Below are 18,901 nucleotides of genomic sequence, written 5' to 3' on the forward strand. Positions count from 1 at the left end.
TCTCCTGCTCCAAAAGTGCTTTCTTCAATGTATTTCAGCAACTGTTGTTTAGTGGTGTGAAAGTGTTGGGATATATGGATCCTTTTGGTCACAAAACCTGCATGTCTGCTCTTGAGGCTACTGCCAGCTTTGTGTTCGGGTGTGTTGACTCAGCTGTGTTTTTGACCTTCTCTTTCTCTGTGAGTGTAGAAGGAGACTGTGGGTGTGCAATTGTGTGTGTGTGTTTGTGTGTGTGCATGAGTGAGTGAAGCAAGCTTTGTCCATTATAGCCATTTGATTAGGTGTGTTTCCTAGCCCCAGGTGTTTTTTCACAAAAGGTTTCAGGTGCCCCAGTGGTGTTTGTTCAACACAGCTTTGAATGTGTGGTCAATACTTACCCTTTTTTTCGATAAGAGGGGGAAGTTTCATTCCAGAAACCATTTTATAGTAGATAATTTAATCCTTTTCCAGATCTATATAGATGGGACTTAAATCACTGCTCTGTGAGCATGGTACGCCATCCCATCAGCTTTCCTGTCTGCTAATAGAGAATCTGTGGAAACGTATTGACCCTTCTTTAACTGTCAAATCACCTAATAGCTAAATATCAAATCAAATGTGGTGAAACTGAGGCCTAAATAGGGCTGTCACAATACGCGACGCAGGATCGTTCTTGGAACAGCTCATTCTGAAGCTTCGGGGCAGTGACAACTTTCCATCCCCTATTGTTCAATTGTCAAAGTTTCAGACAGACCACGACCAAATTTTTTTTTAAACAACTTCACCCACGAGTAAAAGGTCTTCCAGGTTCCACAGCGTCAAGCTGCCGTGCAAAGGAGGCAAATTCACTCATTCATTCAGACTATTCCATGTTTTACCCAGCAAAACTTTGGAAACGGAAAAAAAAACCCGGGTCCAGCACTAGAAGCTGTATATTCTTTTCTTAACAAGCTGAAGTTCAAAGTTACCTCACTGAAATTAAGACGTTTTAGTTGTGCTACCTATAGCATAGCAGTGACGCAGCACCTGCCTTCCTTATTTACTTTATGCCTCTGAAAATCTAAAATCAACACACCAATTCTGCATCAACCACTTTGCTGAGCTTTACATTTAATTTCACTCCTTTTTAACTGATGCAAATTTGAGGGTGGGCAACGTTGGAGAAACTAACAGGAGACAGCCAGATTCTTCCCCTTCTTTCAGTCCTCCCTCCAAGGCCACACACCCAAAAACACATTTTCATGCGCAGTGAGTGAGTGCATGGGCAGAGTGCATGCAGGTAGGTTGGTAGTTAGACAGGCCAGTCATTACATCTGGGCCGAATGATTTGCTGGGCTTATTAAAGACCTGCTACAGATACCTTTTACCTATCCTAGCTTTAATAACACGCCCATAAGTTTGTCTGTCTTTTAAACGCTCCGTTTTCCTATCAAGACAGACATGATACAGGCCAAAATAGCCTTCTACACAAATTGGTTATAGCACAAAAGGTGATTTGTATAGAACTAAAATCAGGATAAATGAAGTAATTTGCAAAGAAAATGGCACTAATACCACATACTGCTCTGTTGAGCCACCGTAAATCTCCAAAGGGGAAATTACTTCACTGCAACAGCACTAGCTCTAAAATCAATAAAAAAATCTACATTATTAACTAAGGCTGCAACTAATGATTCATTTTATAATTGACTAATCTGCTGATAATTTTCTTGATTAATTAATTAATTGTTTGATGCATAAAATATCAGAAAATAATGAAAAATGGCCGTTACACTTTCCTAAAGGTGATGTCTTAAAATTGTGAATCACTAGGAATGAGGAATACTAGTTGATTATCAAAATTAATTCATTTGCCAATTCATTTTCTAATAGTTTCAGCTGGCAAATTAGCGTGTTATATGTCATGTTGGAAATCCATGACCAGTGACCCAAACATTCATATGGGTAAAAGTACAATGTAAGGAAAAGGAATTGGATTAACAGTCTCCATATGAGTACATAGTATGTTGTTTTGATATTTAGCTTTGAAGCTGATTTTCATTCCAGGAAGTGAGCAGAACTCTTTGCAAGTAGACGGAAAAATGTAGGATCTGATAGTTGTAAAAAAAACAAAAGAAAACTTGCATTCTCGTTTTTCAGGTCAGTGATTATCATTCTGAAAGAGCTCATCGGTTCCAGCTGTAGGATATGAACAGTCTTGTGCAGTGATGTTAGTGTATCAGGTAGCTATTATTGTGCACCTGTCACTGGTGTCATCTAGGCTGAAGTCGTCATAGGGCAGTTTCACTCCTGTTGGACCCACTGCTGTTTGTGAAGGGTCAGGTTCCTACCTCAGAGCAATTGGCATTTTATCTGTATTCAGGGTTTGTGTGTTTCATGTTGCACTGTTTTCACAGTAGTTGTATGGAGGCTTAGGGTGTAATTTTAGTCGAATTCCTTACTTGTTTTGCTTCACTTGATCCAAGTTAAGGTTCCAGCACAAGTTTTGCTTCTTTTCCAAGTGGGAGATTTTTTTTTTTTTCTTGTGTGTATACAGGGCTGTGTGATATGACAAAAAATCATATCCCGATAACGATATATATCCCGATATAGAATATTTTTTGCAAATTCAATAAAAAATCATGAGTTACTGAGTTAATTTCCAATAAAAAAACCTCATGATATTTCTCTGCATCATAAAGGTGGGGTAACTTATGTTATTATGGAAAAATCCAATAACATGACAAATATCACATGGTAACAGAATCTGATACCATGATATAGACTGAGCAACGAATTAGCACGTAATGTTACTAACGTTAGCCAGGTTGTGGGTTAGCAAACTGCGATACTCACAGCTTTCCTGCTGCTATAGCATCACAACAAACATAACATCACAACAACACAGCATGTCTTGGTGAACTAGAAAGTAACCTCAGTGTCCGTGGGCAAGCCATTAAAAGTTACCTGACACACACATCATGGCTGGAACTGCTGGAATAATGTTGCGTGGCTCAACAGACTTCTCTCTTTGGTATACTTCACTCTCCTCCACATTTGTTTATCCTGAATGCAAAATTCTTTTCCACAACAGCGGCATATGGAAGAACGTACCGCAGTTTAGTTTAAGTTAGTTTCAAGTTGGATATTAATTTAGGTTGGATGTTTGGTAGACGTGAAATATCCAACGTAAAACTAGCTTCACTGTGAAGTAAAGCGCTGTATTGTCGCGGAAATATTACGGTAAAGTGTTGAATTTGCGACCCAACGAAATAAATAGGGATGGGGATTGATAATTTTTATTGATATTGATACCGTTATTGAGACTGTTTAATGATCCGATTCTTTATTGATACCACTATCGATACTTTACTATTATTTAGTGATGGTTATTTGTTAAGACCAGACCCAACGGGCATGAGGTAGGCTTGCACAGTATAAGCAAAATATTCAATGTGCGATGACGTTATGTATTGAGATGACATATCACTTGCGATAAAACATATATTGAAGTGTGCATATTAACTGCCTGGTTGCCTGGCTGCCTGTAATTATATTTTAAATACAGCTAAATGTTGTTTCTAGAGCAGCAACATTAATGTTTACAACAACAAAGTAACTCAATAACTTTATCTGATAAAGCTATAAGCTATAAGCTTATAAAAGTCCTTTTTTCTCAACAAAATAAACATCTTTAATAAAAAAACTAAGTCCTAATTTCTGTATGATTCAAGTGAATAAAATCAAACATTTATTGAATATTTATTGAAGATTTATTATATTGTTAATGTAAAAAATTATATCACGATAATTACTGTTATTGTTGTCCAGTTTTGAGAAATTTTGGAACCTGGTCCTTTTGGAACCAGGTCTCGATCCCCATCCCTAGAAATAAACGATAGAGCATGATTGTTAACAATAGACGTTTTTGTATCGTCAAACCATAGATATCGTCATATCGCACAGTCTTATGTGTATATGTTCAGATAAATTTGGATTTATTTGGGTGCACTGTATATTATATGAATGCTTGAATATTGAACCTGTCAGGTGATTGAGACTTTAAAAAATGCTCTTCTTTCCTCTCACCTTTTCATGAACACAAAACATTCCCATCTATCTCCCTCTTCTAAGTGCACCAAACCGTCTTTAACTGTCTCTCCTACACACACACACACACACACACACACACACACACACATTCAAACATAACTCCTTTGTTTGATCCGTTAACCTCAATGAGGCCCACAGCAGCTAACAAGACAGCACCACATAAAAGACCTCTACCCTTACCCCCGCCCCCCAAGGGCCCTCTACCCCAACAAAGTGCCCCTACTGTCTACTAGGATCGAGCTGAATTCACCCCATCAGCTGTGTCTCCCACTGTCTGGGCCTCACCTTCACTCCACCCACAACCTCCCGGGACTGTTGGAAAAACTTGGTCTAGAGGCACAAAGGTCCTGGAAGAAGATGGGGTAGGAAAGCAGGTTAATAAGCCCAGTAAGGGCTTTTGGCCTTGGGGGAGGGGAGGTCCTCCGGGCCCCTGGTACCGTGGAGGTCTAGAGATGAGACTGTCTTTGTTGTGAGAATACTGAGGCAGTGATGAGTGGAAATGTCACATCCCCTAGGGCTGGGTGGAAAAGAGAAATCCATCAATCTTTCTCTTTTATCAATCATTTATGAATAAGTCTGGTCTTTGTGCTGTGTCCTGCTATCGTCTCACCCGTTTTGCCATTTTGTCTTTTATGTTATTTCCTCTCCCACTCAGTCTTTATTTAACACACTCTTTCTCTTTAAATTCTTCTCATATACATAATGTAAGAACAAGGAAACGCACCACATGGGGAGTACAGTAATGCAACAGAACAAACCTGTGACCTCCTTCCATAGGCCATCACGACTCCTACGTACAGCTGTGGAACAAAACCTATGAGTAATGTAGTGGTTATTTAAGTTTTTTCAATTTGACAGAAAATTATTTGATGGAAACTTGAGGTCGCCTGATAAATGCAAACTTTCGCCACTGCAGAAAATGTATAGTTTGAGTTAACAATCTTGTCAGAGATATAAATACAGAAAATCACTGTAGGGTTTGGGTAATGATTCCTGGCTCCATCTGTTCTGATCTTAACTGTTTGGTTTTTTTTGTACGGACAGAAATACTGTAGCCTACCGACTTTTACATATTATTTTTTACAAGCTAGTAGCTCCACATACAGAAGGTCCTGAGTTTAACTGGGACATTATCCTGAAATTGGCATGATGCGATCAGCTAGATTATTTCCACTTCTAGTCCCCACTCTGATGATCTTGTTGAACAGATATATTTAATCAACATTAATTCTGCTAATTTTCAGGTTATAGCTACATTAACCCGCCAACAACAGGTCAGCAGACATCTTACAGCTTTAGTTATTCATAGGGCTGAAACGATTCATCAATTAAATCGATTAAAAAAATGCATCGACGCAAATTCTTTGCTTCGATGCTTCGTTTAATCCATATAGAGCACACTGTTTCGCACGGACATTTATTACTGTCGCACATCACGCTCACGCTGTGGACACGACTTGATTATGATGGCACTGTTTGCAAAGTGGAGGAAGAGAGAGAAAATAGCGAGGGACAAAGAAGAAGGTGTCCAAAGTATGGGATTATTTCAAGCTAAAGAAAACAACAACACTGTAATGTTACCTTAATTTATTTCGCCTCGGGAACAGCACGACAGAACCTTATCAGAAAGAAGCCGGTGTTCTGCCAGTGGACCACAGACAAGTTAACCGTAACAGCAACTTTAGCATTTAATTGAAATCATGATTGATTGTTGAGTTGAAGGCTAGCCAAAGTAATCTGCAGATCTCATCTGAAAATGTACACACGTGCGTTTGTTGTTGTCCTGAGTTGTAACCTCACAGTCATGAGTTAACTGGGTGTCGGGGAGCTGCACCTTTTAACTGGGGGGGATAGAAGATTTGAATACTAAAATCATCGTTAGCTACAGCCCTAGTTATGGATGAGAAAGCTTAAGGCTAAAAATGTAACGTAACCTTTGTAGAGATCATAACATACCTGCCAGCTTGTATGTATCAACTCACAAAAAGCATTCAAATTCAGTCACAGGACCAGCCACTCTGCATAGTGGATTGAATAGTGACAGGCTGTCAGACTAGTGTATGATATCAGCCATTTTAAAGGTGAAACAAATTTGTGGCCTTCTTTATGGTTTTCACACAGAATACATGTTCTCTTCTTTGTTCACTTTCGTTTGACTAAACTTCCAAACCTCACTCAGTCTCAATGTGGTCTTTAGCTCACTGTATTTCCTCCCTCTCCTCTCTTTAACCCCCCCCATTATTACCCCCTCCTCTTTTTGTTTGTATTTGTCCTAAAAGTGTTATTTGGATCTTATCAGTGTGCCGTTGAGGCTAATGAGTCAGACAGGGCTATACACAACAGAGAGAGGAAAAAGAGGCTAATTCCCTTTGGCAGTAGCACACTTTAAACACACACTCACACACACACACACACACAAACACAAACACACACACACACACACACACACACACAGAGATACACACACACACACACACAGAGATACACACACACACACAGATTCTTGGCCAGTCTTGAGCCCTCCCAGCAAGCTGACCATTCTGCCAGTCACAACTCAGTAGCTCAATAGAAAGAGAGGTTAGCTGAGAAAAGGAGGGAACGGAAATGAGAGGATAAGGTGGAGGAGCTGAGAAGGTGAGAGAGGATGAAAGGTGCGAACAATAGAAGTGTTGGAGACAGCTGGAATAAAGAACAGGAAGTGAAAGAAATAATCAGTAAGCGAGTGTGACGAATTTATTGCCTTAAATAGATAAGTAACCACACCTTTAGTGCATTCATGATAGTTCTATTCATTTTATAATTTTCTAAGTCTGAGTTGAAACTCTTATAGCCATAAAATACTGCTACATTCTTTAGTGAGTTACTCTGAGTTTTGGAGTTGCATTGCTCTCATTTTGTCCTGAATATACTATAAAAACTATAGATCTTTCAAAATCGACCTTCATCAGCATTTCAGCATCAGGGTATTGAAATTATTGGTGAATTTCTTTATCTTAATTTTTGAATGCACTGTATAAGAATGAACAACCATGTCAGACTGTGAGAGTTGAACAGTGGCCCATGCTGCATGTCAACTGTGTATATAAACTGTGAATATAAATAAGATGATGTTGCTTAGAAGGGATCCCCAAATATAAAACAGGGTTCCTGCACAGTTCTGAAATGTTTGGGAATGTATCTCTGAAATACTGTAGGTGAAGTTTAGGATTTACAGTTTTTGAAATAACACTAAATAATACTTCGTTTGCATCATTTTGGCCCCTACGCTGGTGCACAATATCCTATTTGTGAGTTTTGTGCATGGAGGCGTGGGGGAGGAAATTCAGAGGAAAGTCAGAAGAAAGAAAAATTGGAGAGGTCAGGAGGGGAAGGGGCAGGATGAAGGGAGAGAGGGGAGTTTATGGTAAACAGCCACTAACGACATAACTGGGTGTCCTAATTGGGCTGGGAGGAGTGTGCGTGTTAGAGAGAGAGAGAGAGAGAGAGAGAGAGCATGAGAGGATTTCCAGGAAAACTGCTGTCTGCATGGCTTCTTAAGGCTGGGGGCGCTAGATCGGAGGGAGTCCCCTTAACCAGCTAAGCAGTCTAAACACACACACTCACACAGATACACGCACCCTCTTGTCTCCTCACCATATGGGAACCCAACCCAGTAGGCCTTTCATGTGGTTGTGGGCTGGGGATGGGATGGGAGGGGAGGCAATTTCAGGAGCAGGGAGGTGACACATGAGGTCTAAGCAGTTCTCCTCTTCCACTCTTACTGGCCTCATCCCTTTGTTTCTGCCCAAGACTTGCACAAGTTGGGGTGCATATATCTTTTTTTGTGTGTGTCAGGAATATGAAGCAACAGAGTGGTTTGTGGTTTGGGTTCAACCCCAATAGTTTCCCATTCTCTGCCAAGATTTGGGCGTAGTGCTGTGGGTGTAGTTGACTAAGTTTTACCACATGTGCGCTTAAGCAATTAAAGGTCCCACTCTAATACTTTGTGAAAGGCTTTTATTTGCCCACTCACTCAAAACACAGATGTAATACAATTTGATGGGCATTGGCAAGTTCTGTAATTGATCATGTCGCTTCTAGATATGTTATAAATAGATCTATGAAGTGAGCATAGCACAAGAATAAACCTTAACTTTCATTCTCCATTTACACTAACAGCCTCACTTACAGTATTTAGAATCATTTTTTAAACTACAATGCACAATTTTACATGAATGTGTGGTGCTGCCCTTCCCATCACAGCCTCTCTCTCTCTTATCCCATTAAATCTCTCCTCCCCATCACCCGGTCTCATACAGAAGCCCATTGTATGAGCTCACGTCTACTAGCCACTCATGGCCTATCAAGGCCTAGACAGCTTGAACTACGGTAACACCATAAGTCGCGCGCGCGTGCACACACACACACACTCTCACACACACACGCACACACACACACACACACACACACCAGTTTGCTCTCTGTGGCTGGTTTGTACTTGTGGGTCACTGGGACACCCTAAATGGAATCAGGTCACATTTCCATATACCCATGTAGAAAGATGAATGTAGACTTTAGTATCACTGTAACAGATATGGTGTCAGATTTCCAAACTTTACATTCCCCTTTCGCACCCACACCCACACACACACACACACACACACACACACACACACACACACACACACATACTTACCTTGATATGAATATCACATCTAGTTTCTGCATGAGGATCATATCCTTTCCCTCAGGGGTGTGTTTGTGCGTTTTCTGTCTGTGTATTGTGTCACCCGCCAGGAAATCTGGCTCCTCTTTTTCAGTTTATGAGTTTGTTCACTTGCTTCACTCCCTGTTCTTTCATTTGTTTGATTTCCTGTTGACAGTTATGGCTAAGATGACACTGATAATAATAGAGAAGAGGTCGATATTGTGGTCAAAGTTAAGAAGCACAGTTTCCAATCTCTGTTTTTTCGGTAGCCCAATTATTATTTCAGTGCACTGTTTGCATATTGTGTGTTAACATTGTAAAAGCACTACATAGAGCTGATTAAAAACAAACTGGCTGTGTTTTATATTAGTTAGGCTTAAGGCCATGGAGAATTCTATGTGATTAATTGCTTTATGGCACCAAACATGAAGAGGGTACTGTGAGTTTCTCAAATGCAGATGGCAGATCAAATAAATGAAAGCCTGATGGACTCTCAAAATTTCTGTCATCGTGAACAAATGGAAAGCAAAAAAAAGGAACTAATCCTGACTGGTGGGAGTTGATGGAGTAATATCCAGGAGTCGACGCAGCTTACAAGAAACATGGCCTTTGTTTTCAGAAACTTTTGCTTTGACAATATCCCTACTGTGAAGCAGTCAGTCATTTCCACCACACTTTCTTCAAAAGTTATGACTTCAATTAAAGGTGCCATGTGGAGTTTTCTTGAAACAAACAAAAGTCATGTTTATGTTCCATGTTACTCACCAAAATGCATTTGGTGAATTCAAACTAGACCAGGCTGTTCTATCGGCTGATATAAGCTTATTGCAGATATATTGTATCAGTTTATAGGTTGGCCAAGAAATGTCTGGGAGTGAAATGCTAGGTTTACAGTATTACTGAGTTTGTCCACCATAGAGCACTGATAGGTGGGTAAGAGTTTTAAACTTAAAATATCAATCACAGTAGCAGCCTCCAGGATCAGTCTGGCTGTAGCATGTAATGCGTGAAGATCTTCAAATTGGCTCAGCACATCCCTATTATCAACATGCAGCATTCTACATGCAATAAAATGATGAATTCCTTCATGGACACACACAGCACCATTGCTCCCATTTGTGGGTTTCCAAGACTTAGACGTACCATTTGAAAAAATCTGAACTGCTGAGAGACGACACAGACACTGTTGATGCTGGCCTTATATGTGTGGTCAGTGTGCCCTGCTGCTGTGTGGGTGCTGACATTTCCTGACAGCACACTCTTGCTGTGTTTTCTCTGCTGCAGCCCTCTTCTGATACTGTCCAGACACACACGCACAAGTTGACATGCACATACTGCTTCCTCACGGTGCCAGATATTAGACAAATCGGTGCTTGTTTTCATTGCATGCCTGTGTTCATTCCTTCGTCTATCCCTTTGTTTGACTATGACAGGTAAATCATGGGATACACGCATGATCAAATGTTTCTAAGCTCAATCAAACGTCTTGATTGCTTCATTCTGTGGTCTCACTGGTGCCAGGCGGCGAAGCTTGTCCTCTAGTTATATGTGTGTGTTTCCGTGTGTGCACGTCTATATCCCTAATTGTGCTTGTGTGTCTGATTGAAGGCCCTGTCGACTTTTCTCATGCTGCTGAGTGTGAATTTGGCATCAAATGCTGAGGAGTGTGAGAAAAGGTCTGCTCGCAACACACACACACACACACACACACCCTTAGTTTGAAGTTTAAAATGCAAGGCAGCCCATGTGTGTCAGTTCAGACCAAATCCATTCAGCCACAGTAGCACAGTTTCAACGTGTGTGGGTGTGTGGGTGTGTGGGTGTGTGGGTGTGTTTGCATGTTAGCGCGTACGTTTTCAAAACACATCCTTAACGGCAGTGGCCTATTCAGCATATTTAGAGGGATTTTGAGGTTTTTCTCATTTACTCTTTGACTTTATTCTTTTATTTATTTTTTTAGCTGTCGGCTCTTTTTTCTCCGTGTACATTTCCGTATCTCTCTTTTGATATGTTTGTGTGTCAGTGCAATTCACCAGGTTTTTTTAGAGGGGGCTAAGTGAAGAGACATGGGAAATGAAGAGAGGAAGGAGGAGAGGAAATGCATAAAGAATGAAAAGCAGGAAGTCTTTACTGTGTGTGTGCTGTATTTGTGTTTGTGTGTGAATGCTGGTGCCACAGTTGTGGCTGCTGCTCTCTGATTTTTTGCACGTACTGGATTGTTGACATGTACACTCTGGCAGACAGGGAACAAAAGTTGCATCGACATGTGAGAAAACGAGGAGTATGTGGCATTCAAAGATGAACCAGATAAAACATGGGGTTGTGAAAAAATGAGGGATAGTGAGATTAACCAAGATTCCAACCACCATGCATGTATGGGGACTCCAAGCCACTTTAAAGACTGAAGGTGTGCTGGGAATATCCCTGGTGTGAACGTGCACAAATTTTGTAAAGCAGGGTTTTGCATAAAAAGTGAAAAATGTGTAAAGCCCTTTTAAAGAGGTTAACATAGTTTGTGTCATTTGGATGGTGAGAAAAGACAAAAGAAAGGGAGCATGTTGATGTGAATTTGCAGGGAAAGTATAAAGTATTTTTGTCAGCCACTGTTCTGTTCTTTTTAATGCCAACCAGTTCCTTCCTCTCTTACTGGTACCATGTCTTGGTATTTAAGTTAACTTCCTCTCCCTGTCCACACATGTTTCCCAGCATCCTGTTGGAGATGGCGCTGTCAACTACATCCTGCTCCAATTCCTGTCCCTGTCGCCTCCCTTCACCCCAGACCCTTGACCATACACTCAGCCCTCAGAAGAAAAAATGCTCTTAATCCGGACAGCTGTCTCATCCAGTCACCTCTCTCTGATTATTCCCTATCTAGTGTAGCGTCACCAGCCACAGGATGTGACACGTCTCTCACCGCCATTTCCTGCTGAATTGGAAAAGTAGAGCAGCAGTGATGAATTGGCCTGCGGAAAGGGATAGTCAAAGAGTTTCCGGATGCTTTGCAAGTTATGATTAAGGCAAACAATATAAGCACCAGTGCTGTGTGGTGTTCACACACATAATGAGCTTTTTCACTGGCATGAAACATACTGTAGGTCAGGGTTGATTTTATACAGACTAACTTCAAATGACATGCAGAAGGCGCATGTGGCACAGTTTTAGTTTGTCTCACTGATCAAGCCTGTTTCTCCTATCTTTTCTGGTTCAGTTGAACATTGTTGTTTTATGAGTGTGAGTGATGTTTGTGAAAGCCCTCCATAATCACATCAGATGGAGAAAGCTCTTTGTCTGCTTGAGGACTGGAGAGGAGTAGAGGGAGAGAAGAGAAAAATGTTAAGAGAGGACACAGAAAGAGCTAGAAAAAAAAGATATATGAGTAAAAGTAGGGCTGGGCAATAAAACAATAATGATAATTATCCCAAAATAATTTTCCTCAATAACAATATAACAAATGTTCAATAAATATTCAGCAAATGTTTGATTTAATTCATTTGAATCATGAACAAATTAGCACTTATGTCTATGAAGATTCTCAGTCATCCAGGTCATAGTTATCCAACGAAGGTTAAAGTCAAGGGCAACTGGATCTTCAACAAAGTCCAGTTGCCCTTGACTTTAACCTTCGTTGGATAAATTAGCACTTAATTTTTCTATTACAAGTATAGTAATAGTTAGAACTATAGTTAGCTAAAACTTTCAATCAGGAGAAAAATCAGCCTTTAAACTTTTAAAAATAAATAATGATTTAACATTTATTGTGATACTTATCGATATTGAATGTAATGAATATTATTGTGATAACATTTTTATTGCCCAGCCCTAGGTGAAAGGATGATTGGAGTTGAAGAGAGGAAGAGACTCTCAACACAGGACTGTCAGAGCTGCACCTACTCCTAAACGTATCTAAAGACATGAAAATGTGCACATGAAACTCAGGAATCAAAGTTTTACACAAAAAGAAATGTATGTCCTTGCATCTTTTGCAGTTCCTGTGTTTAAAAAAAAGAGCCCTATGCAACAATCTGATCAAATTAAACCTGACCCATTCTTTAGGCTTGATTGCTCAGCAGCTTAGCCACACAAAGAACCTATTTCAGGAGTGTGTGTGAGTGTGTGCTTGCTTGTATAGGTGCCAATGACCCCCAACTTGATAACTGAAAGGGGCCTGAGGACCCATTAGAAGTGAGTATGGGCCATGCTGCATCGCTCCAGCAACAACTGCCACTGGCAGATAGCATCCGCATCACCATAGCAACCTTGGGGTTGGGAGGTTACCGGTTAGGGGGCCCCCTTGAATACATCACTCCCTCTTCACACACACCCCTCTTTCTTTGTGACAGGTTTTTGATTGGCCAACATGTGTGTGGGCTCTGCACGCGTGCAGTGAGGCAGTACAGAGGTTGCAGTGTGATTGTGAGTATGTGTGTCAGTCAGTTTGTGTTGTCTTTAAACTGATGTTAGCAGTGCCATGGTAGTTTGGTGTTGTGCAGTGGGCAAACTTTACACTATGTTTTCAGCAGCGCAGTGATCAGATTGCATCATGCCTGTTAAAGGGATAAGGATTTGGAGCCGGAAGCAAAGGAGAAACCCCTACGCAGGTAGGCGTGTTTGTGTTTGTGTTATTTGAGTGTTTTTTGTGGGAATGTGTGTCCAGGCAAATTATTTGTACACGTGTTCACAACTACCTCACTTGAAGAATGAAACAGCTTTGGGTGAGACAGGGAGCTAAAATAGAAAGAGATGTGTGAACAGTGTGAATTGGAAAAGGAGAGGAGGGAGAAAAAGAGATGGAAAGATTGTGGTAATCAGTAACTAGTGCAGTGTGTAGACGGTGAGCTTGCCTTGTTGAGGCTGCTGATTTCAGTGGATGACATGGTGAAGAGCAGCAGGACCCTGGATTCTGGGTTGAATGGTGGGGAGTAGAGTGAATGGAAATTAATGGAGATAAACGGCCTTGTCACTGCAGGTGATTTTTTCCCACCCAGCTCTCTGATTTATGTTATATTTGTGTTGATAGTTAATGGAACGTGTGTGTTAACCGGTGTAATGATTTTTCTCACCTTTGATTTAAGCAATAGTTTTACTGCTGATGACTGAGTTATGAAAAACTGGTCTAACTGGCTATTTGGCTATGAGTTTGTGAATTGTAAGATGAGTATGCATTGTTTTGTAAGTGGAGCTTGGGTGTTCAGATAGACTCAAGTGGCCATTGAGGGACACACAACGTGGCTGAGTTGTTTCTGTCTTTGGCAGGTCAGAAGGTACCACGGGATATTATTACAGTAACATACTGGGACTATTTACCATCCACCGTTTAAATAATTTAACCTGTATTACTGTATTATTAATTAGACGTTTCATATTTAGAAACACATGACACACTACACCTTCCCCCTACATAAAAAATGGAAGCACACAACTTGCAGTATGTTGATCTTGATGTATTTTGTAAGTCTAACAACAAGAATGCAAAGGATTAAAGATTTTTTTATGTATGCATTAATTTATTCATTAATTACTTATTACACATTTAAAATGTTGCATTAAACTTCATGCATTGACAACATATTTTCTGTTATTCTCTGAATTGCTTTTTTTTTTTACTAAAAAGCTAATGCAATCCAAGATATCAGTGTGTCAGGGAGATGTTGATTCTTGTTATTTTGGAGGCTGTAATTTGGGATGCTGTTGAAATATAGTGCTTTATATTGACCTATAACAAAAACAACTTAAGTCAGGTTTATTGCAAGGTATTGTATTGATTAGTCTTAACAAAATGTACCTAATAAACTGACAACTCTTTGTATTTTGCGAGTTGAGGTTCTGCTTTAACTGTGTAGAATGTAGAAATACACTACCAAATAACATCAAAAACCTAAAACCCTCCCATAATAATATTATAAGCAATGGTGGAAAACAAATTTTTGAAAAAAATGTTCTTGGGTAATATGGGTCATAGCGGTAAGGTGTGCGGACTGAGCAATAGTGACTGCCCAGTTATTCTTTGTGTAGCAGAAGGAGAAGAGGTTTAACTGATCTGTGTCATGCAGCGGGTTCTCTCTCCCTTTCTCTTTTATGCCCCCCCCAAACACTAATGCCACACCACCCTTCCAACCACATATCCAAGGCGTGACTTTGCTTATTAGCAGTGCTGCAGTAGTATTCATCAACACATTTCTCTCTCACCCTCTCATATGCATCATTCTCTTCCCTCTTTTTCTATTTTAGCCCAAATATTCAGTTGCTATGCGCGTTTATTCCCTTCTTCTTTTCTCCCACTGTGATTGTATTTTATCACTCATGAAGTTGAATTTTTTTGCTAAGGTCAAATTGAACAACTGCATTCAGAACATGATGTGTTTTATGAATATAAAATATAAAATTCAATAGGCTATGTGTGATAATCAGTGTAAGTTTAAGTTATTATTTGAATTCTGTTTTCTCAAATCAAATTGAGTTCTCTGGGATGCCGATAAGCAAAGATTTAAAACCAACCAAAAACATGTGTTGTTACTACTTGTACTACCTCCTTTGATTCTTTATCAATAATTTGTTCAGTTAGTAGCCAGTTTTGCATCAAAAAACCCCCAACAAAACATGTCAAAGAGTCTTAAGTCTACAGTAGGGCTGGGGCGATACATCGACTTAATCGATTACGTAAATGCGTCGACCCGCATTATGTGCGTCGACGCGTCGCTGCATCCGGTGTGGGATAATCCCGGACAAGCTCCAGCTACAAGACCGCGCCTTCGACTGTCTAAAGTTTGGAGTATTTCAGACAGACACTCAACAACGTGCTGCTCTGTAGCTCTGTGAACTGGAAACAGCTTCACTGCAGCACAGCTGCTGTCCACGAATACGTGAAGCAGCATGAACACGTGAAACCAAAGTATCCCGCAGCACTTTGTCTAGACGGCAGCACCGCAAATCGTGTTTACTTTCTGTCGCCACACAAGCACGGCACATTCTCAGCACGAGGACACGGAGTATTTCTTCATCGCCTTCATGTTAAAAGTAATTTCTGCCCCTCTGCTGTCATGGTAACGTAACGTTACACCGCGAGTCATGTAACGATCGGCTGTTTCATATTTTCTGTTTATTTAACGGCCACGTATGAGTGAGAAAACAGCTGAATCTAATTACAGACAATCTGTGACTGTCTGGACAGTCTGTGAGTCCTTTCAGGTGTTCACTGATGCAGAAGTACATTTGATTATCATACTGCATTACTCAATATTGAAATGAATCCATGTCAGAAACATTTAAAGTTTTTAGTAAAGTAGCCTAATTAATGTCTGTTATTGTTATTATCACAACACATCAGTGACGTGGAAATTTGATTCATTTTAAGATTTGCTGCTATTGTCATTATTCTAATGCGCTTCATCAGGATGATTGAATAAAATATAGATTTATTGATTAGACATGTTATTGATATTTATTTTGGATAAATTGGTATGTTAATCAAGTAATAGGCAACTTTTCTTTCTTTAGAATAAACAAAATTAGTCATTAGTTTAATCGACTAATCGAAAAAATAATCGTTAGATTAATCGGCTTGAAAAATAATCGATATGTACAGCCCTAGATTTAATCGATGAATTCGTTTCAGCCCTAGTTTGTAATTAAAATCCTGCAATTAAATATAGTGTACGTTGATCAACCCCTAACCTTCATCATGCCATGCTACCTCCCCCCTCTACCCCTTACTCTTTCCTGATAGATTATTCATGACTTGTTGTATATCTCAGAGAAGACCAAAGCGTGCGGGTTCCCATAGACCCCTGTCACTACGCTTTCATTCACAGAGATATAGGGATGAAAGAAAGGGGATGAGCGAGCGAGTACGTTGCTCTACATACTATAAATTATAGATTTTCATTCACAGAAAAAGAGAGTAGGGGGAGATGAAAGAGAAATATGATGTGGTGGTTTCCGGTTTGAGCCTTCCAAGTCTAAACTTTTTAGTTTTTAATAATTGATCCTTGCTACCTAACTTTTTTCAAAATGTTATAAACTAAATGTTTGTTTTTTGTCAAAATTTTTGAGTAAATGTGTGTTCCATTGATTGGAAATTGATTGTAATTAAAATGATGCTGCACAGATGCAATCAGTAATTTAGTGCCTTGCTAAATGGCACCACAATTGTTAAAGGAAAGCTTTTTATTCATTTAGTTTAAGTTAATAGAGTCAAAACAGTCCAAGCCTGTCCGCCCGTTCAAATCCATGTTCAGTTCTGGTGACTCTGTAACAACTCTGTGTATTCCACAACACTGCGCACACTCTGCGCTTGTGTGAGAAACAAATACTTGTGCTCCATTTGCCATGCCTCACATTTTCCTGCTTATCTCCACCACGCACGATTTCTACCCACTAAGGGGAAGGAGTGGGGAAGGTCAGAGCCTGAAAAAGGGAGCTCAAGAAAAAGAAAGAGTAGAGGGGAGAGGAAAATCAGTAGAGGCTAGATTACATTAGCAATCCTGAAAGCGTTCATGTCTAAAAGAATGAGAGGAGAAGATGAAAAAAGTGGAGATGGAGAGAGAAGGTGGAAAGAGAGGAAGAGAGATCAGCAGAGCAGGTAGAGTTTAGGGGTTTTAGGGGGTCAGCTTAGCTCTATCTTCTGAAGTCCAATTAGAAAAATAAAAGCTTAGACCTGCCAGATGAAGCGGGAGGTGTGTGTGTGTGTGGGTGTGTGGGTGGATGCCAGATTTGGGCACTTTGGGAATTTGAACGGATATTTGACAGACGATATTGAACCAGAGAGGGAGATGTGCATGTTTTGGGGATTGATCAAATGATTGGTGGGTTGGAGGGAATTAGAGTTAAAGTCAACAGTTTGGGATAAAAAAAAAGAAATAAAAACTAGGGTTTGTATGTGAGAATATTTTTAGTTGTCTCTGCCAGGTTGATGCGGAAATCCAAATGAAGTGTGAAAACTGGATGGGGAAGACGACAAAAGGAGGAAGAGCAGTTGCCCCGCATCATTTTTTTTTTTGCTCCTTTATTTTCACTCTGCCACATTCACCCTTGAGTCTTATTAATAACATCTAGTGCAACAAGACCTGATTATTCACCACAGCGCTTATCTTCTCTTTTTCCGGGGGTCACCACCTTTTCACGTGAACATGCTGCTGGTTGTTTAACAAGAAGAGATAATCACTATATTGTCACTGTGTATGGACGTATGGTTGAATGGATGGATAGCCCTAATCCTAGAGGTTGCCTAGATTAGAAGCCCTCCTTCAGCGGGTAGAGTTGACCCCGCTGTCATCGTATGCGTGTGTGCGCACGCGCGCTTGTGTGTGCGTGTTGACACTCTGCTGAGAACAATAGGGAGTGATGCTTTAATGAGTGATGCTGCTTGGGCTCGCGTCTGCATAAATGATCCTAATACTGTACGCGTGCCAAACAGTAAGAGACACAAGCCAAACCGAGGCGGCTGACCTCTCTTTTCACGTGGACGCAAAAAGATGTGGAGAAAAGTTTGACACATGGAGAAAGACTTTGCTTAAACCTTTTCAGACTGTCCTGTGTTACTATATAATGTTCATGTTCCTTCTAACCTGGGTCAATGTTAATGATGATTTTAATTTTTGGTTTAATCTGTTGACCATTGTTTTGGATTTATGAAACTGTTTAGTCTGTAGAAAAAGAAAGGCTCCTCACATTTTCTCAAAGCCTTCATATTGCTTATTTTATCTGACCAAATGTCAAAAACCCAAATATATTCAGTTTAAAGTGATGTTCCAGAGGGGAAGGCAGAACATCTTTACATTTGAGAGCCACCAACCAGTATGTTTGACAGGTTGAACTCTCAAGAAGAATATAACCTTTACAGAGACATATTATTACCCATATGTAAAGCTTTGTAACTCAAGGACAAGAGCGAGAACTAATAATGCGAAGACAACATACAGTAGACTGTGCAGGACCAATGGATGCTAGAAAACAAATATACACACAGACAAATCCAATCTGCTGCCTACAGCACTTCGGGCTGAAAGGTTCAGATGACCATGGTCTAGGGGGGAGGAGGGGGAGGGAGGAGAGGAAGGGAAACCTTTTTACCCACAAATTCAAGGATCATTTGCAGTCCTATTCAACCTCTTGTTGCCCCCCCCCCCCCCCCCCCCCCCCCCCCCC

At 40.3% G+C, this 18,901-nt stretch overlaps 1 protein-coding gene across 5 annotated transcripts in view; it reads left to right on the forward strand.

Moving 5' to 3' along the window:
• The window catches only part of nhsl1b (NHS-like 1b), a 64,587-nt gene that overhangs the window by 15,913 nt on the left and 29,773 nt on the right, over positions 1-18,901 (forward strand). Inside the window, exon 1 of one of the 5 annotated variants that reach the window (XM_046061273.1) lies at positions 13,284-13,356. The exons of the other annotated variants lie outside the window; for them this stretch is intronic. Coding sequence (XP_045917229.1) covers positions 13,299-13,356 — 58 coding nt within the window. The 5' untranslated portion in view covers positions 13,284-13,298. Of the gene's footprint in view, positions 1-13,283; positions 13,357-18,901 lie in introns of those variants that run through there. 5 annotated transcript variants of the gene reach the window in all.

This window comes from Micropterus dolomieu, linkage group LG10 (genome assembly GCF_021292245.1).
Source record: "Micropterus dolomieu isolate WLL.071019.BEF.003 ecotype Adirondacks linkage group LG10, ASM2129224v1, whole genome shotgun sequence".
NCBI lineage: Eukaryota > Metazoa > Chordata > Actinopteri > Centrarchiformes > Centrarchidae > Micropterus > Micropterus dolomieu.